The sequence below is a fragment of the Dipteris shenzhenensis genome, chromosome 27 (genome assembly GCF_047967505.1).
Source record: "Dipteris shenzhenensis isolate YYH24624 ecotype China chromosome 27, Dip_SZ_1.0, whole genome shotgun sequence".
NCBI classification, from domain to species: Eukaryota; Viridiplantae; Streptophyta; class Polypodiopsida; order Gleicheniales; family Dipteridaceae; genus Dipteris; species Dipteris shenzhenensis.
In genome coordinates, this window is record NC_141622.1 from 39,598,124 (window position 1) to 39,623,676 (window position 25,553).

Below are 25,553 nucleotides of genomic sequence, written 5' to 3' on the forward strand. Positions count from 1 at the left end.
AAGGAAATACAATTTTTTAAATCTCTTGAAAAACACGCTCGGATAAACCTGCTCATAGGTTTTTGCTCGTAAAATTGACGCACCCAAATTCCTAGAGCATTTTCAATCATGGTTTCATTGATGGTAATCTTTTGACCTTAACAGACTAGTTGCCCCTCCTTCACGTTCACCTCCTATACCAACCTAGTGAAGTTTTGGAGAGCATCCAAATTGGGCTTTTCTAAAGAGTGAAAGAGCTCCCATATGTCACGATTTCAAGATCAAGGGAGGAGGGGCTCTTGCACTATGCTGCATAAAGGGAGAAAAGATTGTGTGAGGAGCTCTTGAAATGTGCAGGTCCCATTACGAGAGGGGATAGAAGTTGAAGGAAGAGTGCAAGGGAGATAGAAATGGTCGAGAGGGATAGAAGATGAAACAGTGAAGGAAATGGAATAGTGAGAGATAGAAATGGTCGAGAGGGATAGAATATGAAACAGTGAAGGAAATGGAACAATGGAGGCTTGAGTTTGCAATCTGATTGCAAGGGAGAAAGAAATGGTCGAGAGGTATAGAAGATGAAATAGTGAAAGAAATGGAATAGTGGAGGCTTGAGTTTGTAGTCCGATTGCAATGGAGAACAAAACAATCGAGAGGTATAGAAGACGAAACAGTTAAGGGAATGGAATAGCGGTTTGTAGCCCGACTACACTGTCAAGATGAGAGCCACCATAGTGGTTGTAGCATGACTACACTGTCAAGGTGAGAGCTACCACAGGTGGTGGTTGGCCCGAATTTTGATTAATTCAAAGCGACACTACTGATTTTCATAGTAATGAGTGATTAGAGGTGGTGGCATCTAAGGATCTTAGCCACGTCTGTGGTGGTGACTAAGACCCATCGGGCTCACAATTAATTTCCAGCCACCATAGTGACTTGCAATTACTCACCTTCTAGTTACCACCACTGGGCTTGCATGCATGATTACTACGAGTGCAGTAAATTACCAGTCATCGGGCTTGCATGCTTAGGAGAGTACTCGAGTTCATGGTAATGAAGGATTAGATGTGATTAGGCTTCATGCTTTACTTTTGAGAATTACTGCCCAGTGGTGGTGGTTGTCAGTAGCCATGCCTGTCATGGCTATGATTCGAGCGAGCTCGTAGTTAAAATTACCATCCCTGCTCACCCACCATCGGGCTTAAGCATGCATGATCACTACGAGTCCAGTAAGAATTATGAGTCACCGGGCTCGCATGCTCGGTAGAGTAATAGAGTGAATGGTAATGAGTGATTATGGCCACGTTTGTCGTGGCTACGATTCCATTGGGCTGGCAGTTAAAGTTACTAGCCACTGCACCACCGGGCTTATGCATGCATGATCACTACGAGTGGAGTAAAAATTACTAGTCATCGGGCTCGCATGCACAATAGAGAACTAGAGTGCATGGTAATGAGTGATTAGAGCTTCATGATTTACCTTTGTGGGAATTACTACTCGGTGGTTGTGACTCTCATCAGCCATGTTTGTCGTGGCTAAGATTCCACTGGGTTGTTGGCTATTAATTACGAGCCATCGTAGTGGCCTGCTCATCCACCACATGGCGTCTGATTCATGATTACTAGCCCTTCTTGGGTAGTGCCTAAGATTCCATTGCGGTGGCCTACAATTAATATGGATGGAACCCCAAGCTCCAGCCACCATGGTGGCTCGAACTTTATAATATATATAAGATTCGTGGCATTTGGCATTTTACTACGTTGCTCGCATCCGTCCCTGTTCTACTACTTTTCTCCACACGTTCTGCTACTTTGCTCCAAATCCCTCCTCCAGCTCTTTTCTGCCCCTACTCTACTTTGCTCCATGCTCCTCCTCCAACTCTTGTCACTCATGTGTTGCTCACCCACTCATCTTCACCATGCATACTACCACCCCCCCTCGATGCTCTATGATCCCAATGTTATCTTCCTTCTCATACAAGGTGATTGCATTGCACTCACCTAGAGTAGAAATGCTAGCATTAGTGGAGACCCTTTGTTCCCACAGTCGATTCCCGCCACATCTTCATGTCACCACTTTAGATGACATGCTCACAGAGGGCCTCTTTATGGTTGTGTTGTATGGGTTCCCCCTAGATGCCGATGAAGGCCTTAGTATTTTTAAATCAGAGTACTCTTGACTTGTTAGGGGGGCCATAATCTGAGTCCTGGCAATGTCCATGGTCTTTGGCCTCTCCATCGTATCCTCCTTTGGCTCTCCTTTGGCTCCCTAAAATTTTTTAATGCAACAAGCCATATTGGCAGAAAACTAAGTTGTATAAATTCCCTCTTGCTCAGACAAGGCTCTCAACAATGGCTGGATGTAATCTTTTGGCCTCTAAGGCTCTAAACAATCTTTTGGCTCATTGGATGTAATGTTTTGGTCTCTAAGGCTCTCAGCAATTGCTGAGTTTCTAGTACATTTATGTAATCTCTTTTTGTTCAATTTGAGGCTCTTATTATGCATTATTGTCAACTTTTATGTCTGAATGGTTATGGTGGCTAGTTATAATCTTTTGGCCTTTAAGGCTCTCAGCAATTGCCGAGTTTTTATAAATGTAAGATCCTCTCTTCAATTTTTGCTCGGTATAAGTTGTTAATTTTTAAATAACTTATTATTGGATGTAGATGTACATTGTAATCTCTTTTGCTCAAATTTCACTCGATAAATTGTACTTTTTTCCTCATTTATATTTACTCCAACGAGGACTAAAATACTAGGAAAGAAGGACTACAATTTCCTTGGTTTATGACCAAAATAGTGCTAAAATAACTCCAACGACTCACCATTGTGGTTGCATGGAGATACATCTAGAAAAATACAATTAAACTTTCAAAAAATGCAATTGACAATATGACCCTTGCACCCTAAAGGGGACCCCTCAAGGGCCATATCGTCAATTGCATTTTGCTTGGTTGCATAATGAAATACATTTTCCTTGGTACACAAATATGTAACTCCAAGAACCAGCGTGATGGCTATCATAGATCTCCTCCTATTCGCCAATGTGCTGGTTGTCATAGACCTCCTCTTGTAATACGCAAAAATAGGTAACAAAGCTGTAACTCCAAGAACCAGCGTGGTGGTCTCTCCAAGACAACCTTGAATTCTGGGTGATGACAGATCGTCAGGCTAGAGACTATGCTGAGGCGATGCTTAGAATGATTGATTAGGTCTCATTATTATGCCAAAAACTAGCACGGTGGTCTCTCCAAGCTAACCTATGATTTGCATGGGCTAGGGGCAAAGATGCGGCAAAAGGCTACACGATGACAGGTGGTCAGCTGCACTGTGGCGGTGTTCAGAATGACAGATTACAACTAGTTGTGCCAAGAATCAGGGCGGTGGTCTCTCCAAGCCAATCTTCAATTTTAATGATCTGCATGGGTGCGGTGCCCAATGACAGATGGCAAAGCTACGGTAAAAGTTTGTGCGATGATAAGTGGTTAGGGACTAGAGACTACGCTACATGAAGCAGTGCAGAGATGTCGTATGTTGAGCTATGCAGTGTTTAGAACAAATAGATTGCTTCTCATCATTACATCAGTGTGCCTTCATGACGTCGGGAAAATTTCCGATGAGAGCATGGGTCTACGTAAAATTCAAATATTTACCTAGAAGCGCATTGTATTGTGGCCCCAAAATTGGCCCGAAAATAGTTCTGCGATTGGCTACACCCAAGAAAACATTGACCCTTCTTAGAAGGTGTTGGTCACAGACACTTGAAGACATGTTGTCAATCATCTTCTGGCAAATCTTTTGAACCGACTCGCAGACTATGAGGTCCAATCTCTTCATGCTCAATCCATTTATAGACTTGAATTCAGGTGCAGTTTTATAGAAAGTACCCTACAATGGGGGTTGGTAAGCTTAGAGCGAGAGACACTTCTTGGACTTTAGTGGCATCTTCAAGGAGAAGATTTCCTTGATGAGGGGAAAACTCTATGAGCAGTTGAGACATTGGTGATGAAAGGGAAGCTTTCTCTTCTGCCAATGAGTGATGGTGAAAAAATGGGAGTAGTTGAGATGAGAGAACAGTTGAGCTGGGTTTTCCTAGAAAGATTGAGCTAAGAATTGAACAGCTGAGGGACAGTGATGGGCAAGATGCACTACACAAATTCAAAAAGGATAGAATGCAGCCCAAACAAGATTAAAAGAGATGTAATGTGCTAGTTGGGTGTAACCACATACCAGCCATCAAGTGGAAGGATGGTACATTACTACTTCCATGTGAAGTAATCATGCTAGAACGTTTGGTCCACTACATTAAAATTTTTTTAAAAAAAGTAAAATATGATTATATTGTGCATGCATGTGCTATTCCCTTGTTACTAATGGGTCTCCTAATCTTCAAAATTCCTAATCTACGAATTGAAGCATTGAATTTTGATGGGATATGTTATAGTGGCTTTGTAATTTTGTGTTTTAATTGTCTTTGCATTCAAACATTGCATTGCATCTACCAAGCTTCTTAGATTTGCAAACTTCCCTTAAAAAAATAATTGCTAATCTATCACACCTTAGCCTACATTTAACTCCCTAATCTAATTAATGTAATCTAAATAATCCAACCCAATCTAAATAGTTTAACTAACCTAACTAACTCTCCCTCCACCTCGCCCCCCCTCCACTCAACCCCCTTTGGCACTTACTGCTGCCTGGGGCCTTTTCCACTCCCTATCTGCACAAGCATCCTCATCCACAGCCCAATCACCTCCCACTCCCTCCTCAACACATCTCATTCACTGTTGCCATCAATTAGTTTTAACAATGGTGGCTGCTCATGCTTTCCTAAGATCAGCAGACCGCAGCCTCCTTTATCTCTATGGCAATGGAAGCATTACCACTATCGTTCTCCTAGAAAAAATGCGAAGGCTCTCTTTCCGTCCCTACTCCTTCTTTCCTCCCTCCCTCTTGGTGCCTTTCCTTCCTCCCTCCCTATTTCTAATGGGACTCCCTCGGGCCAGCAGAGGTGGTGAGGAAGGCAGATGAGAAAGCGACAGCTGAGGGGAGATCACGGGTTTATACACTTGAGAAGGCTGTGGAGATCTCACGAATTTATATGCTTGAGAAGGCGGTGTGGAATGATCTAGAAGAAGACAGTTGCCACATCATCCCTCCCCCATCTTTCATGCTCTATTACCATGCTCTAATGGATTTTTTTCTCTCATAGCCCCCCTATTCCCTACATGCTAAAAAGCATAAATGTCATGTCACCTTCCCATGCTAAGACCTAGGGCCTAGAGGAAGGAACTATTGATCTATTGTAAGCTTTGTTGCTACCTTCATGGGAAGCAAAGGGAATGGTGTGAATGGATGGAACATTCTGCTTGCCAAGAAGTGCAAGGAACACTATTCGTTCTCCCATGCAAAAGGAGTGAAAGGAAGGCATAGTAGGTACTGGGCCCCCTCCTACTTATAAAATTAGTTTGTCACAAGGTGATGCCACTAATGGTAGGCCAATTTGGACAAGTACTTAAAATGTCCCACATTGGCTGATTTTGTCGGTGCATAGCCATTGCTCATTCCCATTTGAGCCCTTTTGTTGGGTCTTTTCTGCCTCTCCCTTGGCCCATCTATTGCGATGTGTGCCGCTAATCCAGGCTAATCATTTCATCAATCCTCTTCTATTTTTTGTTTATATAGTGGCTTGTTGTGGATTCTTTGTTGGCACATGGAAACCTTCCTCTGCCCATATGATCCTTTGTTTGTGTAGCCTATATGCTTTCAAGCTAGCCTAAACATAGCGATGTCAACTCTTGTAGATATTGCCCATGTGACAACCTATGAACATCCAACCATAGTGCAACCATCATGGATAATCCTCTCCGCTTGGCCATGTGGCATCTTCTTCTCATGCCCACATGGCAATCTCTCCATTCCCCCATCTTTCATATGTTCCAAGCCTCTTTGCTCTCCTCATTTCAAGGCTTACAAGCAGGATAAGGACCATGTACTACAACAATCCTTGCTCTAAAAAGAGTGATACTCTTGGCTTCTATGACAACATTCTACAATCTAGGATAAAAATTTGTTTGACCTATAGTTGGTTGTTGATGTTTTGGTGCATTAACAATTTACATATTATGATTTTTGCTAGTCCTTATAAAAGCATATTGCCACTCTTGTGTACATAGTTCGCTGCTACCACTTTGGAATTTGCATTGTGATATTTTGCAATCTATTTATTCAAAGAATGTCCATGTTACATGTGGATTATTGTTTTTGGGGCTGAGGATAGCCATCCTCAATAGAATTGTAATAACATTAAAAGTTGTGAATTGAGTACTTAAGTTTTTTCTTTGGAATATTGGATGCCTAAATTTCAAGGACTAGATTCTTTAGACAATGGTATAAAAGTTGAGATATTTGATGAATGTGTTGATTGTAAATGCATGAATTCCAACATCAAGGTATGGATGACATAGTAGGGCATATTCCACATTTGTTGGAGATGTTCAAATCTTTATAAATTAGATAGCATAGGATTGGAATAAAATTGCAGATACATAGAAAACCTTTAATTACAAATTTTGTTGTACTATCTAGATTCAAGGAACTTCAAAAAACTCATCAAGGGAGGACATTCACCATTTGTAGGTTAGATCATGGATAGAATGAGGGATAAAATATATCAAAATTAGGTCATTCTAATGTAGCTAATGTATGTCATAACTAGTACTTATTTCAAATAGCAAAAGTTTTTTCTATTCTTAGCTTGTTCACAAGTATTAGGAACTCCATGGAAACTTTGATGTGGAGCTCATATAAATGACTTCTCAAACTCCATGGAAACTTTGATGTGGAGCTCATATAAAGGACTCCTCACCATTCTACTCCTATCCGATTTGCAATACTACTTAATGAATTTGAATTTTTCCCCAAAAATAGGTGACATACTCTATATTGTTTTAGATGACCCTTGTCAAATTGTAAACAGAGCAAGGGGATTCAATATTCTAGATTGGATGGCTAATGCTAACATGAATTGATAACTCATAATTATTTCAAATAGCACGTGAAGTTTACTTTATTCTTTTGTCGTTAAAAGGTATTATTAACTCCATGGAACCTTTTAGGTGGAGCTTGGGCCAGTGACCCTTGAGAGGTACCCTTACATTTCTATCCCTTTCACAATACCAATTATTATATTTTGCTTTCTACAAACAAGGAGGGACATACTCTATATGAATGTGACTACACATAAATTTTGTTTTTTAAAAAAAGGACCCTTGTCAAATCATAAATAGAAAAAAGGAATTCTATATTTTCAAATCACCTATGTTCAAAGGTATTATGAACTCCATGGAACCTTTGATGTAGAACTCGTGCAAGTGACCCCTCAATCTTAAATTGACAAATGAATTTTGCTTTTTCCTAAAGTACGACAACTACACTCTTAAGTGATTGATTCTTTTGCCCTCCTCTTGAAATTTAAGTTGAATCTCCACCTTCATCGTGTATGTACTATTGTACCTCTCCACGTGCGCTCCCACTTTTGTTCTCCCCCTCCGCCAAAAAAAAGGCTAAGAGTAAGATAGTGGTTATGAATAGTCCACAAGGTGTCCAACTAGGCCATATCATTAAACTCTTTCAAATAGGTGGCATTATCATTAGCATCTTGAAAGATGTGTCCCCATTGTTCATGAAGGTACCCCAAAACCCTTAAGTGGATGCAATAGTGTTGGGTGCCTTCATTGTTGACCAAGCCACCCCCAAAATCCTCTAGTGAATGCAATACTTCTGCCTAGCTTTTGTTAAATATTATCAAAAAGAAGGGGTGGGCTTTGCCCTATAAGTGCTCCAAAAGCAGAGTAACCAATGAAAAGAAAGGAACTCTCAACAAGGAGATTGAGATCCACACCCACTCTTCATGGAAGAAACCCCCCACACATCATGTATTCCACTTCCTGTCCATCCCAAGAAAATAATGATATTCCATCTAGGACCGAAAAGAAACCTCCACCACCGAAAAACGAAACTCTTGGAATTAATTTCCCCATTGAAGAAGACAATGGAAAAGTCCAACCTTCCCACAAAATAAGGGCAAGGAAGTACATGGTTTTATATGATGATGCTTAAGGAGGGCACCATCAAAATCTTGAACATGAAGCTCCTTACCTATCACTTTTATGCCTTGAAGGAACCACCAGCTCATGTGGGCACACTTCCCTTGAGATGCATGCAATGTCTAAGAGAGCGACGTGCTTTTATTACAAAACAATGGTAAGTAGTGATTCCATGACAGCAAGAGCATTGCCGACATGCGAGAATCAAAGAGAAGCAAGATCGAGTGGTTTTTGTGTTGACTTCCCTAAGTTTTTTCACAAACAACAAAGAAAAAGCATGATGCGAAGGTGTAGAACGGACGGTTCTACCGTTTATGCCGAGCGTGAATTGCAAGAACAGAAAATTAAAAAGCTTCGTTTGAAGATTCGTCAACGTAAATTCCAAGAGTTTCATTCACCACTTATGTCGATTGAACGATCCGTCGCAGACGATTGATGATCCTTCGAAGTTTCCGCCATCTCTGTAGATGCCGACTCATGCGACGTTTGCACCATCTCTGTAGACGCTGATCCGTGCGACGTTTGCAACACCTCGACTGTAGCTGCCGATTCGTTGGACCTGTCCTCCGCAGACGACGATTGCGTGTTGCCATCTTCCGTCGACTCGAATCGCCTCACTTCTTCGATCATCTTCATCACCTCCTTCATGCTTGGCCTCTGATCCGGCAACGAAGACACACACGTCAACGCAATTTGCAGCATTTGCACCATCTCCTCCTCTATATTCTCGTATTTCATCAGCTCTTTGTCAAAGACCTCTGATGTCCATTCTTCTCGTACAACAGATTGAACCCACCGCGGCAAGTCCATTCCTTCCTCAGCAGATGTCTGGGTAGGAGATTTTCCTGTGAGGAGCTCTAGAAGTAGCACGCCGAAGCTATAAACGTCAGACTTCTGCGTTACTTTGCGAGTCTCAGCAACTTCCGGCGCCCTGTATCCCACTATGCGCGAGACAGCGGCATTGAAGCTGAAGAGTGAAGTTAGGCCGTAATCCGATACGCAAGCGTCGTACTCTCGGTGGAGAAGGACATTAGACGACTTGATATCTCCGTGTGTGAATTTGGTACTCGTTCCGTGTAGATGAGCGACGCCTCCGGCAGCTGCCATTGCAATTTTCAATCGCGTTTCCCAATCCAAGCCAGACTCTGTTATAGAAGTCTTAGTGCCTGGCAAAAACAGAATCGGCAGCTTGTTAGAGGATTCCTGAAACCTACAGAAAGCAAATCAGGTCACGATCGCATACTCCGTAAAATTCGATAGATAAAGTCAAGGATCTGACCATGAAGCGCAGCTGAGAGGCTCCCCAGCGGCAAATATTCGTGCACCAGTAGCTTTTCCTCTTTGGAGAAGTAGTAAGCTCGCAAGGGCACCAGATTTTTGTGTCGCAGCCTTCCCACCGTATCCAGCTGCTGTTCGAAATCCTTGCGACTCACAGAAACCTCCTTGAGACGCTTCACTACCACTGTCGGACCGTCTTCCAGCACCGCCTTGTACGCTGTCCCAAAACTGCCCTTCCCGAGAACCTCAGCCGAGGCCCTCAACAAATCTTCCAGATCGAAACTCTGCTGACCACCTTGAAAGAACACAAGCTTGTTATGCTCCGGCTCCTGGGCAGAGCTGTACTCGTCCTTGGAGTCCTCCATCGATTTCATGAATGTCCCAGCCGCCTTCGTTGATGCCTTCTCTGTAAAAGATGACTTATCGGTACTCTTCTTACTCAGCAAGCAGAACAGACAGCACGCAGTAATAAGCACGAGAACTGCAGCGCCTGCCAGAACTATCAGCACAATGTCCAGGGTACCGAGCTGCTTGGCCTTGCGCCGTGATGGAGATGGAATACCCTGCACAGGAGGAGGAGGACTCGCAGCGGAGGCGGGAGAACTTGGAACGGAAGGAGGAAGCGCCGGATTGGGGCAAGCTGCGAGGAGGGGAGGACCACAGAGTTGTGCATTGCCTGAGAAACTAGAGCTCGGGAAACTGCGTAACGGCGTGGGAATACTTCCATTAAGGCCGTTATTTGCCAAGCTGAGCTGCACGAGATTGCCCCCCGCGTCGAGAGCTTCGGGAATGTTTCCGACCAACGAGTTGTTCTGAAGCAACAACACCTTGAGACGAGGGAGGGAAGCAAGGGAGGGAGGGATGTGACCTGAGAAGTTGTTGAAGGAGAGATCGATGACGCTGAGGCTAGGGGTGGAGTTACCGGCGAAGGGCACGACGGATCCGGTGAAGAGGTTGTTCTGGAGGAAGAGGCTGAGCTGGGTACAATTGGCGAGGTCAGGGGGGAGAGGGCCGGAGAGCTGGTTGTTACGGAGGCTCAAGACGCGGAGCTGGGGGAGGAGGCCAAGGGAGGAGGGGGCGATGGAGCCAACGAGGCCAGTACCGGGGAGTTTCAAGCTCTGGACGCTATCGAGGGAGGGGCTACAACCGACGCCAAGCCAGGAGCAAGGGCTGGAGGAGTTGAGCCAGTTAGAGATACGGCGGGGGGGAGAGGAGAGGTGATGGAGGAAAGTGAGGAGGGCGGAAGAGTCAGACGCAAGATCAGCAGAGGCATCGAAGGGAAGAACGAGGAGGACGAAGAGGAGGAGGAGGGTGGCGGAGATGAGAGTCATCTTTGTTGTTCAATCTAAGGCCTAGCTCCAAAGACAATCTAAGGCCCTGCTCCAAACACACGAGACGTAGCTCTTCACTCCTACTCCTACTACTCCCTACTCCTTCTTTCGCTCATTATTATTATTTGGCCCGCGTTTTTTACTCCCATTTTTTTTGTCGTATTTTAATCGTCCCGCGAGAATTGCCTACCCGCCGGCCACCCTCCTCCTTTGCTTCCTCCCCTTGCCTCCCGCTATTTGACAAATGTGGACGGCGTTCTTTTTTTTTTTTTTTTCAAAAACAAGCCTACTTGTATTGTAGGGGGAACTCCCAAACATAATCCCCTTGCCCGAAAAAAGCCACACCAAGGGGTGAACACCCAATTTAGCACCTAGACTCATCTCCACAAGCTTAATTGTATTAACTTGCTCCTCGTCTCAAACTCAATCTCAGCCATCGGATTAAGGTCCCCCTCTATATCAAGGAAAGTCAAATGAGAAAATCAGCAAAAACTCACCAGGAAACTAAAACTTCCAGCTAAAAGTGACGATCGAGAAGGTCCACGTGTCAAGCACTAAGAACATGGCCTAATTAAGGTTTCCTCAAAATTCTTTCCCACATCCCCCTGTCCCAAAATCCCAACCTCGAGGGCTATGGGGGTTTGGCAACATGCTATGAGGGAATCCTATTGCAGCCCATTGTGGGGGTTTGGCAACATGCTATGAGGGAATCGTATGCAAATGGGAGTCCCCATATAGGGCATCAGGCTCTCACTTACTCCTCTACCAAGTCCAACTCAACCAACCCTCGATTGCCCGTCCATCCATGCTTGTGAAGAGTAATCCACTAAGCTCCACCACTGGCTCATCATCGACTATATGCAATAACTCCTTTTCTTTTTCTAGGACAGAAACAACTTCTCTAGCTGCCAACGGGTGTCCCCCCCCCCACACCTGGAATCAGTCAGTTTGCACTTTTGATAATTGTCTCTCCTTAGTTCAATTGAAAGTTTGGTGGGTACCTGCCTGGGAAACTGCAAGCAAGCTCAAAATATCCAAAAAATTGTGGATCCGTGATGCATGGAGACTTCCTCTTACCACCATTCCCTTCCCAACGTGTGACATTGCAAGTTCACACATTTCGCCAATCTCATTGCATCTCACCAATCAAAACTACACAAGAACTAGCTTACTATTCCCATGTATTTTACATGACAAAGATGAGTGCTTCATGAGAGACATTCACATCTAGCTCACATGGATCTAAGGGGAACACAAGGCATGGAGGAAAATGTAGCAATAGGGCCATCACCTCTAGGAAAATGGTAGCAATATAGTCATCACTACTACCAATAGGAAAATCCTAGCCATCACCACCATCAGGAAAAATGCTAGCAACTGAGACCCCCCCCTCCCCCCCGTTCTTTAGAGTTGATAGAGCCCATACATGAACACAATTTTCTGTTATAAAAGGAAGGAATCATCGAGTGCTTTCCACAACTTGTTGAACTCCCTACAGAGTTTTGCTCTCAAAGGCTACTCCAATGAGAGTGACAAACTCATGAAGGAACAGAAATTGAGATCTAGGTCAGTAGAGCTTGTTAAACCTCTAAAGAGTCCATTTCATATTTGAGAGCACAAGGAAGATCAAGAGCCATCTAGTCACGTAAGAGCTTCAAAGCCATCCAATCCATTTTAAATGCGAAAGCACGAATTTAAATATGGCACAAGGAGAAACCAAAGCCATCTAGCCATGCAAGAGTAAAGCGAGCACAACGAGGACCAATAGCTAGCTCAAATACAAGAAAGGCAGCAAGACCTTAAAAGCCATCCAATCCATTTCAAATTCGAAAGCATAAAGATGACCAAAAGCTATCCAATCTATTTCAAGTATGAGAGCAGAAGGAACACCAAAGGCCATCAAGTCATGCAATTTCTTCTCCAAATTTGTAGAAAGCATGGGAATGGAGCAGAGATGGAGCACAAGTAAGCCAACTACTTCCACTAGTAGCTTAGATCTTTGAGATGTGGAAGCATCCTCTATTCACTCTCATAAATGTTAATATATCTCATCCTCACAAAATCCTCACTAATAGCATGGACAAAAAACCAAGCTTGCAATTCGTGGAGATAATATAGCACATCGAGGCTTCACAAGACTTAACATTGGGCAACACCACCCAAAATGATGATGTTGGGTTGGATCTCAACAATGCTCCATAAGAGGAATCAAGAGGCAATCCATAGAGGCTTGATGATGTGCTCCAACAGTGGGAACCTAGCCAATGCAGAGACACCCTTGATTTAGAATAATCGAAATGGCTACTCAAACCATACAAATAAGTGGTCCTCTAAGGAGATTCCATTTAATTTATGCTTGTTGCATTGTAGCTTCTCATAGTTGTGTTGCATAAACACCAATCATATGACACTCATCATGATCTCTTTCCATCCCCTTATGCAAGCATCTACTTGACTTCTTGGGGATGGAAGCAATGCACTTCATAGTTGAAAAGATGCGACGAATTGTAGCTTGCTCTAATGCTTACCAAGCCATGGGGGAGAACCCACTCTTGGGTATGTCCACATGCCATGGTCAATGGAATAGAGGCTTCAGCTCCTCTTTAGCTCAAGGGCATTACGAAGTGTCTTTCGAGATCCCATTCGATTTGCGTCAACCTTCCTCTACAATCATTGTAGGTGCCTAAGAGATCTCAAATACCCATGGAAAGATGGGGTCAAATTTAAAATACATGGAGACCTATGTGTCCGATTCATGACATGTCAGAGGATTCATTGCTTTCATGTCAAGTGAACATGCTTTATTAAAGAAGGAACTTACTTAAATGTGAGTGGACAAGATTGATCATTGGGCAAGCCACGTGGGTGAGTTGCATTTTGAAAAAAAAAAAGGATCTTAGGTGGAACACGATGTAGTGTATATAAGCTTTCTACTCCAGAGTCCGAATGTAACTTAATATGAGTTAATTTGCCAATCCCTAGGTAAGAATAGAGACCAAGAACTACCCACTTATCATTAACCAATCAGGATGTTTAGTTGGGGTGATAGAGTCCAACTCTCTTTACAAACATAAAAAAATTGAGTGACTTCAAAAGCAGGGTGACCTGATGCCACATAGTCCTGCCCATCGTAATTGCACATGCAACCTTAGCTGCCCATCCAAGTCCCATTGCCCAACCAATAAATATCAGGTTCCCATTGCCCAACTAATAAAATTCAAGTAGAGTATTGCTCCCCGTCAAATGCTACCTTTTTATAAAGATTCTTACTTCGGCCATGTGTAAACGTATGCTCATTGAAGACTTCCTAGGCTGCGGACTCCGTTGGGGCACCCTTGGGGGGGGTGTACTCACTCTCAAGGTAACTAAGTGCATGGATGGCATGGGGGATGAGGGAGGGCCCGCCTCATTATTAAGCTTGGAGTACAGACTACACATGAGAAAACTAGGGAAACATGGTGATGTATAAAGGGATGGCAGCTTTTTAGGCAAGCAAGTTTCTTCATCAAAGTTTCAAACGTTCGTAGTACGTACAGAGTGTTTGAGTGTACTGGAGGGGGCTCCATTGGCCGTCCCATATCCTCATCTACTGGGTCCAAGTGGGAATTAGCTCTTGAGGCGAGCCTGCCATCTGGCAGCACATGCTTTGGACGGACGCTTTTGGACACAGTGCCCACTGTCCACATGATGCTTCTCTTCTCCCGATGGCCACCTTTATGGGGTCAAATAACAGATCTCGATGTTCCACCACCTCCCCGAACAACCCATTATCTGTTTTACCTGGTAAACCTGCCCACATGCGACTTTGAATGTTTCCGGATCTCGTACCCTCCTGTTCAACTTTCGTATTTTACCACAACTGTTTATTTTCGTTGCTGCTCGCACTGCACGGCGCAACGACAGTGCCGCTTCCCCTTAGTCAAACAATAATAATCCGCCGCCTTGGGGTTTTAATCTTCCGTCGTGACAGCTAATGCTGCACTCAACACTTGCTTAGTACGAGAAGCCATGCGTTCTGGTAGTTGTAAACAGCCTCGTCTGTGTATTTACCATGTGCATTTTCGGAAGAAATGAAATCTTAGAACGAAGTGGCTACCCTAAAATAGGTCCCTCCAACTTTCCGGGGAGTTGGAGGCTCGTGTAGGGACTAATTTCTTAATTCTAACGTTTTGCTGACAATTGGCGGCCAATCTAGTGCTTGCTTAGTCCCATAAACTATGGTAGCCCTATTAGTTTAAATATTTGCCATGTGTATCTTCATGAAGAAACAAGTGAGTACAAGTACTCATGAACATTGCCTTAAGTTTTGCCAGATACAAACGATTGTCAAGATGAATGGACGATTCAATCGCTTGCAAATGCAAAGAGATTTGGCAAGTATGTGTGTGTGTGTGTGTGTGTGTGTGTGAGAGAGAGAGAGAGAGAGAGAGAGAGTTCTTAAAAAAAGAAGGTGCGTGTGAGTGAGTGTGTGTGTGAGAGAGAGAGAGTATAAACTATGTGGGACACTTTTTTAACAAAACTGTAAGTATAGCGCTGCCCGGAAGGCAATGCTAACAAAATTTAAAAACGAAGTGGCCTTGTGTGTGTGAGCATGGTGTACGTGAGTTTGGGTGCTTGAGTGGAAAAAGCCTTCTAATAACATTCTAAAATGTATTAGTTAGTGGTTGCAAGGGATTGATGCATTAACCTGGGGCGTCAACTCCCTTTAGTAAGAAAACCTACCAAAATCTTGAATATGAGATGAATTCAACAATATGCCATGAGTAGAAATTATTCAAATTAACATGGTTGTATTCTATACTAAAAGAGCTTCAAATATGTCTTTACATCTTGAAATTTGGGTAACACATGAAAAAGGTACATTAATTTGAAAGGAGACTGGTTTTCATATTTTAGTGTATTTTTTGTTTTACCCCCCCCATTCAAATGTCAATAATGCTTGAAGGTTTTGAATTTGCCATGTATCACCAACATGAGAGAGGGGAGTGCCAGAGTCGTTTAAATGCTGCAATGGTTGGGAATCATTGGGCACTTGGGTGGGGATTGGAGGGGAGCTCTGACAGATCTTGTCAGGTCAACTTCCTTGCTAGTTTTAAGCCGGACTCGTGGGATGCTTTGTCTTAGTCAAGTCTCATTTGGTTGTTCTAATCTTGATCCGGAGGGATTTAGTGGGTTTGCATGGTGTAATCACAAAAAAGGGAGTGACTTTCGGGTAGAGAGGTTAGATAGATTCCACATGTCTGAGGAAGGGTGGTAGTTGACAGGTCCAATGAGGAATGAGTGCCTTGCTTTAACCAACTTGTTGAATCAATTAACATAGTCTACAGGTTTAGTATCCCCATTGCTAATGGGAGGTGCTTGGACATCCCCTTTAATTTAACAAAATGTTCTTGAGCTCAAGTAAATTCTATGCAGCTATTAGGGAAGCCTGATTGGAAGTAGGATCAAATGGTGCAGATCCCTATTAAAAATTGGATGCCACCATCTGCAAGTTACTTACAAAGGTAAGAGAGATAATTTTTTTATATATGGCCAAAAGAAAATGGATCGAGTAGGCACTAGCAGTTGTCCATCAGTCTCTACACGTAGTAATAGCATTGGCTCCCAAGGACACAATCACTACCACTTTGCTAGTAGAAGTTAAGATAGCAATGCAAGAATGGGAGTTGGAGAAAGCATAACCGCTAGCTTGGGTGAGGAGCACGTAATTATGGTTGGTAGTAGGGACTCCCCCTCCACAGTTTTTTTTCAATTAGTGAAGAGAAACACCAAAGATAATTTTTTGATAGGTTAATGGATGCCTAAGGTAATGTAGTGATTTTACTTTGGCATGTGGCTGAAATTTCTTTTTAGCAATTAAATGCCATAGTGGCAACCAAATGGTTGGACTGAGGTGATGCAAGGGATAGATTGTAGAAAATCTCAAAATTTTAGGGATTGATGTTAGCTAGACATTCATGAAGGATGAACCAAAAGAGGCCCTTAATGCCATGGAGAATAACAGGTCTTTGGGACTAGATGGGTTCACATCAAAGTTTTTTAAAGCATTCTTGGACATGGTGGGGCAACACTACCGTTGATATGGGGCTCTTAATGCTAATATGGCCAACACTACCATTGATACAGGCTCCATATGCAGATGTTAATGTGGGCCTTGTAAAGCATCTTAAAGCACCAAAATCACTTGAAGGCTATGACTGGCACCCAATCACCATGCTGAACATCTTCTACAAGGTGATCACAAAGACATTAGCGACCCATACATATGAAGTGTGCATGACCATGGAGGATTGCGAGCAAACATATTTGTGAAAGAGAGAGATATCTTCAAGAACATTCTGAACATTTCGATGGCACTAAATCATGTATGCACATTGGGATGATGGGTGATGCTATTCGCCTTTGATGTGGATAACGCCTCTGATCAGGTAAAAAGGGATTATTTGCTGACAGTCCTTGATAAATTGGTGTGTGATCCTAGGTTTAGGAAGTTGGTTGCATGTTTGTTTAGATGCATTGGCTATGCTATATGCTTGAATAGGGATGCAGTGGGTAACTTTTGTGAAAGGCCACATAGATCTATGGACACATAGTCCAACACTAAGCATATAGCAAAATGGATGAGAGAGATCAGTCAATGTAAACTCTTATATAACCAAACAGATGAAGACACAACAAGACAAAGCACCCATAGACGTGTGCACAGACGCGTTTCATGAACTAAATAAAAAACTTACGGGTGCGTCTATTTGCGTGTCTATTTGCACGTCTAGAGACCCGGGTCTAATTGCACGTCTATATATCAGACTTACGCGCGTATAGACGCGCAGTTAGATGCATAAATAGATGCGCTTATAAACGCTCTTATAGACGCATGTATAGACGCAAGTCGAACAGATAGACGCGAATATAAACGGGTTTTTAAACGCACTGATAGACGCGCTTTTTTTTAAAAAAAATCTTACAGAACACTGTGTATGTTGTGTATGCTATATAGTTACAAGAATCCCATATCCACATTTTGTAATTCAATTCTTACAGCCAACCGCATTTTAATTACAATTCCAAATAAAATATTACAACTCCAAAACACAATAAAATTGAAAGCTCAAAAAGTGCTTGTATATACATATAGCACGAAGCTAAGCCACGTCATGTGGCTTCAAGTACAAAAAATAAGAAAGCTAAGCCACGTCATGTGACTTCAAGTATAAAAAATAAGAGGAGTCTATATACAAGAGGCACGAAGCCAAGCCAGTGGCTTTAAGTACAAAAAATAGTAGCTAGCATTACTTATACGACTAATCTATGTTCTCTAGGTCCTCGCTCCCTTCCACGCTCCCTTCTATGCTCCCTTCTGCGCCTCCTTCCTCCTCTTCCTCATCGTCTTGTGCATGGGCCAGTAAACAAGGGACAACATATATCAATGTATGAAAAATCAAATCTTTACTTATAATTTTGGCATTATTTAATTACTTTCAAATACCTGGGGGGCCGCTCCAGTAGCTCGGGTATACTGCTCCTCAGTAATCAACCCGTCATCATAGAAGTGCCTCCATGTATCTCCTCTGCGATGGTGGCGGTGGTAGGCTGTCTCCACTGGAGTAGGGTATCTGCCCACGATCTCAAGCTGCATGACCGCGACACACTTTGTGGAGGGATTAGTACAAAGAAACAACCAACCTCCTAATAAACTACATAAGCAATATAATTTGAGATCGATACTTACAAATTAGGCCTCCCATGATTCAACACCCCCTGCTCCAAAACGCGCGCTTCCATATTCCTCCATTTGGATCCTCCGTGCCTCCACGTGCTGCAGACTGGGGTCCTCCCTCGCTGACTTCATTGCCTTCTTCCACTCACGCTTGTGAGCGGTGTGGGGCGGGCCCCTTGGAGGTTGACCTGCCTCAAGCCTGGCAAGCTCCGCTAGTGCCTACCGCTTAAGCGAAGATCTTTCATTGCTAAGTATCGTAACAATCTTTGACTTCCCCCATTTATCTGTGAACTGGCGATTGGGGGGGTTAGGATACCTAGAGCGAACAGTAGCGAGGGTCTCATCAGCCAACCTCTTTGGGTGGTCTTTATAGTGGATAAAGCAATCTCTATAATTGTTAGCAATTACAGAGCGCATGAAGGCCATGATGTCCTTCCCCCGCGCATCTATCAAGATGCCTCCTGTCTGAGTGATGTCATAATAAATCATACCATCACCCAGAGGCACGTCTAAATCATCTGAATCATCCTCCTCCTCACCGCCACATGGCCCAAAGCACTGTGCCATGCATCCTCCACCGCTCTCCCTGCTACTACGCCTGCTACCCTGTCGTGTCGAGCTCGTACGCTGGCCACTCGTAGCTGGGGACTGCACGGGACTACGCTGACCACTCGTAGCTGGAGAACCGAGTCTCGACGACTGGGGAGTACATCGACGGCTCGCTGAGATAGAAGGACCTCCTGACGGCATGGGGGAAGGGGCATAAGACGGGATGGCAGAAGGGGCATAAGACGGTACGGGGGAAGGGGCATAAGACGGTACGGGGGAAGGGGCATAAGAAGGGACATAAGACGGCTGTGCTGACTCTGCTGGGGTGATCTCAAGCGGTGTGGGATGGCTCGGAGTGTGTAGTGCCGACTCCTGGGGAGTGTTAAGGGTACCCGTCATATACCCGTATAACTCCGTAGGACTAGGAGGGTGCCCTAAAAGATTATATAAGTCCTTCCAAATAGATTCCCGTGGATCAAGTGAGCTAGAAGCACTTCCTGGCCACATGTTGAACTGGAAAAAAGGAAACAAATCTATTACTGATGAGCTGAGAAGAAAGGGGAAGAAAAAAGAGGCTCTATCAGAGCGCGTCTATAGACCCGTCTGATTTGCGCGTCTATAGACGCGTCTAACAGAGCGTTTAATAGTGCGTTTAGCAGTGCATCTAACAGTGCGTTTAATAGTGCATCTAACAGTGCGTTTAACAGCGCGTCTAACAGTGCGTTTAAAAGCGCATCTAAGAGGGCATCTGTGTGAGTGTCTACAGACGCATCTGTGTGTGTCTGCAACAAGCCAGACGTGCGGTTAGACGCGCCTGTAGACGCGCCTTTAGACACGCCCTGAGATGCGCCTATAGACGCACTCCGACAGGCGAGATTACTAAAAAGTCGAAAAGGACGTTGCGCCCGACAAAAGAACGTGACGCTCATACCTAGATCCTGCGTTTCCTAGATGTGAGAAAGTACAAAACTGGAAAGAGCAAACTTCCAAACAAGAACAACTTCAAAAGGACTTACTTGGATAAAGGTATGGAAGGTTCTTCTTTCTTTTCCAAACTTGTTTCTTCTCCTTGTTCATACTCCTCCTCTCCTTTAGGCTTGGAAGTAAGTGTAGGTACGGTCCCTTTCTCTTGAGTGAAAGCTTGGAACTGTGTATGGGAGGCTCTCTCTTAAGCTTCGAATCTATGGAACTGCTAATAAAGAAGGAAAGAAGCCGCTCGCGAAGTTTAAGTATTGAAAAGAAAAGCAAAGCGAGCGGCGCGTCGAAAAGCAGGTTTAAAAGCCGCGTCTATAGTCGCGTCTATTGGCGCGTCTATAGGCGCGTCTAATAACACAGAGTAGACACGCGTTTAGACGTGATGTTAGAAGCGACTATAGATGCGGCGATAGACGCAACACAGAGTTTAAATTAAGCATTTGAAGAAGAGCAAATTTGGTGGGTTGTTTGTTTGTAAGATGTCTCCATCTTCAACAAGTAGCTCCAGTGAGGATGAATCCCTCCGTATCCACCATCGCGAAATGTGGTTGGAGCAAAAAATCAAATGTTTGTGTGATCGATGTCGAGGAAACACGTATCGTGCACGCAGGATTACACTCAATCATATCTCAAAGTATGGAGAATGGGATGTGACCGTAAACAGGGTAAGGGTTTGTAAGTTAAGGTTGATTGAGATACCTATGGGTGTTCATATGTTTGAGTTATGATCCCGTTTTAATTTGATACAGGATGCAGTGCCACACCTGCACATGTTACCCTATGCCCGTTGTGAGGAGGCGAAGCGTCGGCGATATGAAGTGGGATCTTCAGGAGGGACCCTTACGGATGCATGGAGTGATGGTGATAGTAGCCCTCCGCCATTACCTCATGAAGCCGTGGAGGAGGAGGTGTTTGATGATATGGTGCGGGATTTATATGTCCATCAAGGAAGGGATAATAGCATGGAGCAGGATGATCTTTTTACCGCAGCATCGACTTCACTGTTTGAGGGGTGCACATTCTCTGTTCTACGTGCCTCCCTTGAGTTACTAAACTTGCAAACCATCTATGGATGGAGCAATGCAAGTTTGAATGCATTACTCAAGTAAGCTTTAAAGTCGATTTTGCAAACATGGTGAATTATGCTAGTGGGTCAATTACTCGAATGCTTTTCCTCATTTATGGTCTTCACGTGCAGGCTATTATGTAAAATGCTTCCAAGGGAGAATAAATTACCGACCTCAAGAGATATGGCAAGGCAACATGTGACCTCTCTTGGAGGATTAGATTACAAGCGCATCCATGCATGTGTCAACGATTGCGTTTTGTTTCGTGGACTACATAAGGATGCAAGAGAGTGTCCTACTTGTGGAGAGGCAAGATATAGAGCAGATCTCAAAACCTTGGATGTGCCTCGTAAGGTATTGCGACATTTTCCCATAATCCCTCGCATCCAACATATGTTCAAGTGCAAATCTATTGCAGAGCTCATGTCATGGCATTCCTCCCATCCATCAACCGATGGCAAGTGGAGAACTCCCGCGGACTCTCCTGCGTGGAAGCATATTGAAGACACATGGCCAAGCTTCAAGGAAGAACCTAGGAGCTTGAGACTTGGATTGGGTATGGACGGTGTGAACCCATTTGGTCTCAAAAGCACGTCTTACAGTGTATGGCCAGTGGTATTGGTGAATTACAATCTTCCACCCTCTATGGCTATTAAGAAAGGACATGTCATGCTGTCCCTTCTAATTCCAGGGAAACATAAAGTCAAAAACCCTGATGTTTATTTGGAGCCTTTGATTGATGAGCTAGAGATACTTTGGAGAGGTATCGAGGTGCATGATGTGAGCAGGCCTCCCTCGTCACGAGACTTCAACTGCAAAGCAGTCTTGATGTGGACGATGCATGACTTCCCAGGCTATGGCGAGTGTTCAGGTAAGCATTGCATTTTTTAATTATGAATAGGCAAAGGACGTGGCACCCTAAACCCACCTTCCACTCTTAATTGCATCTATTGTTCAGGTCTCACTACATCGAGTTACCATGCATGTCCTGTTTGTGGTCCTTCGCTAGTTGCCTCACGGGCAGACGCATTGAATAAGGTCATCTATGAGAATCACCATCGATTTCTCCCACCTGATCATCCTAGAAATGTTGCCCCTTGGAATGAAGTCCTCCCACAATCACTCACCATGGGAGATTGGATGAGAATTTGGGACGGTTCCATGACTCCACCACTTGGCATGAGCCGGTAAGGGTTTGTAACTATTGGCTGGAAGTAAAGATTGGCTATATTGGTTGAAAGTAAGATTACACGCTAACACTTTATTTTGTTTAGATACTCCATCTTTTATCGTTTACCATATTGGTCCCACCTCAAGATCAATCACCTGCTTGATCCCATGCATATCTTCAAGAATGTGGCATCTACCATTTGGGAGCATTTGAATGGGACACAAGATTCGGCAGGCATAAGGGAGGATCTACGTACCATAGGGAGGATGCGTGAAGCTTGGCCTCAAGAGAGACCAAATGGGCGTGTTTTTTTACCTCGTGCACCGTGGATGTTATCAAAGCTAGAGATGGCGACGGTGAAGCACGCTATTACTACAATTCGTACTCCCACTGGATGCATGAGGTGTTTGAAGGGAGCCTTTACAAAGAGCAAGAAAAGAGGTGTAGAGCAATTATATGGCTTGAAATCTCATGATTGGCACAAGATGCTCCAAGTAAGTATTTTATATGCATAATATCTTTTTCCTTTCAAATTTGTGACTGAATAGCTATAAGCAACTAATCAACCACCTCCTCGCGGGTTCAGTTCATACTACCTACTAGCATTTCACGTAGTGCATCAAAGGACGTGAAAGATTGTATTTACAAGATGGGTGAGCTTGTGAGGTATGTGAGCTCAAAGGAAATAGATCCCACCACGCTTGAGAATGCTCGAGTTATGTCAGTGGAGGCGGTTTGTTTAGTGGAGGAGACATTTCCATGTTCTATTCTCACAAGCCAACTACATCTCATAGTACATTTGGTGGATGAGATTGCTATATACGGTACTATACATGCACGATGGTTGTTCTTCCTCGAGCGCTTCATGAAGACCTTGAAGGGCTTCGTGAGACAAAATGCAAGACCCAAAGGTAGCATGGCCGAGGGTTGGTTGGTACAAGAGTCACTTGTATATATTTCTGAGTTTCTTGTTGATGTGGATAGCTCTCTCCCACGACTATGGAGAGATGATGAAGACCTAAGGATGACCTCTATTGTGCCTCAAGGAAAAGGACGCAACAAAGTAATAGACACGGAGTTGCATAATAGTATCAACCTCTTTTGTGTGCTTAATAGTGATGTGATGAAAAGATGGGTGACAAGATACGAGGATGCAAAGGCAAGAAGACAAGAAGAAAGGGCCCTCTTTCGTACACACCACGGATCTTGTGTGCCATACCCTCAGCATCTAAGAGCACTTCCAAAGGATATTCATGTGGATTGGCTACTTGATGAAATGGAGAAAGCAGAGAAAGACGAGGGGATGCATATCACAATGGAAGAATGGGAGTATGCTAGGGGATGCATGAGCAAGGTCGGTATATAGAATGTTATGCATAAGTTAGGAGCTTTTTATTATTTAGATTGCTTATTTAATTGATTTTTTCTTGGTGTAGTGCACTATGTTCAATGCTATATGGTGTGAGGGCAAGCATTTTCGAACACAACGGATTGATGATAAGAGAAACACACAAGATTGCGGCGTCATTGCTAGCTTTGAGGGAGCCAATGGAGCCATGGATGATTATTGTGGCATAATCCAAGATATCATTATGCTTGACTTTCGACGCTTCTTTGTGTATGTTTTGGATGTAAAGTGGTTTAAGGACGTGGTGGGAAGAGGCCCTAATGCAACAATCAAACGCCATGCAAGTGGCTTTGTAACTATTGACTCCACAAAGTTTTGGCAAAGTAGGAAGGACACACTAGTACTACCGCAACAATGTGAACAGGTACTGTGCACACACATAAAAATACTTGCTTTTAAATATTTGATGCAAGAAAAGTAACATGATTGTATTTGTGTTTGAATTAGGTTGTCTATCAACCAATGGTGGATAATAATAGATGGTGGCATGTCATACCTATTATGCCACGTTCCAAAGTGATGTATAGTACATTTACTAATATGGAGCGTATGGAGGATGATCATGGCCATGGACGTGATGATGACCGTGATACAAGAGAGGAGGATGATCATGAGATAGGAGATATAGATATTGAGGCCGGCATTACCCGTGAGGACGAGCCTACCATTGGAGATGCTGATTTCGATGAGCACATGAGTGGCACAAGTAGTAGTGGGTTGAATGTATTTGTAGATCTAAACACTTGTTTGGATTTTGAAGTAGATAGTTTGGCAAGGGTTGATCTCATCGAGGATGAGATTAAACCGTAGCCCGACAATTGATATTGGCAAAACTATTTTACATATTGTCTCATTCTCCTCATCTCACTTAATTCTTGTATACGTGGGCTTGCAAAAAATTATGTGCTTTGGTAATCATGGGCAATGTTTGGAAAGCAATGATGTACACCAAAATCTCACTTTCTGTATTCTCTAGAGCGTGTCTATTTATGCGTCTAAATGTGCATTTGATTCTTAGTGTAAACGCGCAAATAAACGCGCAAATACAGGTGCAAATAGACGCGCTAATAAACGGGATGTTAGACGGGCCCGTATTTTCTCAGGTCAAACACGCAAATAGACGCGGTGATTTACGCGCAAATAGACGAGCGTTTAGCCGTGCATTTAGACGCGCTCGTAATTTCTCTACTAAAGCAATGCCTATAGACGCGCCCGCTATTTTGCGCGTCTACCAAGCGCGTCTATAGTTGCTTTGTGTTGTTGTGAGATGATAGAATATATAGAGAATGTTAGGTAGGTATACAGAATGTACACTTTCACATAACCAAAAAGATGAAGATGATACAATATATACAGAACCATAGGTGGGACTTAAAATCCCTCTAGAGAACTCTATCCACCTATCACTGTACCCATACATAGAATATATGAACAAACATCCAACCAACGAGCAACCAACAATACATGGGTGATGACCATCCCAATGATCCTATTCTTCAACACTCCCCCATCATTGGATGGTCTCTATATCACATAGAGATAGACATGATGAACTTCTCAAACACACAGATAGATGAACATTTTGACGGCACTAAATCATGCGTGCACATTGGGGCAATGGGTGATGCTATTTGCCTTTGATGTGGATAACACCTACGATCAGGTAAGAAGGGATTGCTTGCTGACAGTCCTTGATAAATTGGTGTGCGATCCCAGCTTTAGGAAGATGGTTGCATGTTTGTTCAGATGCGTTGGCTATGCAATGCCTGAATAAGGATGTAGGGGGTAACTTTTGTGAAAGTCCACATAGATCTATGGACACACAGTCCAACACTAAGCACAGCAAAATGGATGAGAGAGATCACTTAGTGTAAACTCTCATATAACCAAATAGATGAAGATGATACACTATATAGAGAATGTTAGGTAGGTATAATATAGAGGATGTTAGGTAGGTATACATAATGTACAC

General features: G+C 43.5%; 1 protein-coding gene across 1 annotated transcript; it reads right to left on the minus strand.

Moving 5' to 3' along the window:
* Nucleotides 1-7,967: 7,967 nt before the first annotated feature.
* LOC147884283 (putative inactive receptor kinase At2g26730) lies at nucleotides 7,968-10,752 on the minus strand. The gene is made up of 2 exons (XM_087398092.1): nucleotides 9,365-10,752; nucleotides 7,968-9,251 (listed from the first exon to the last, which is right to left on the minus strand). Exons 1-2 carry the CDS (start codon nucleotides 10,692-10,694, stop codon nucleotides 8,476-8,478), a joined length of 2,106 nt encoding a protein of 701 aa, XP_087254218.1. The 5' UTR covers nucleotides 10,695-10,752; the 3' UTR covers nucleotides 7,968-8,475.
* Nucleotides 10,753-25,553: the final 14,801 nt, after the last annotated feature.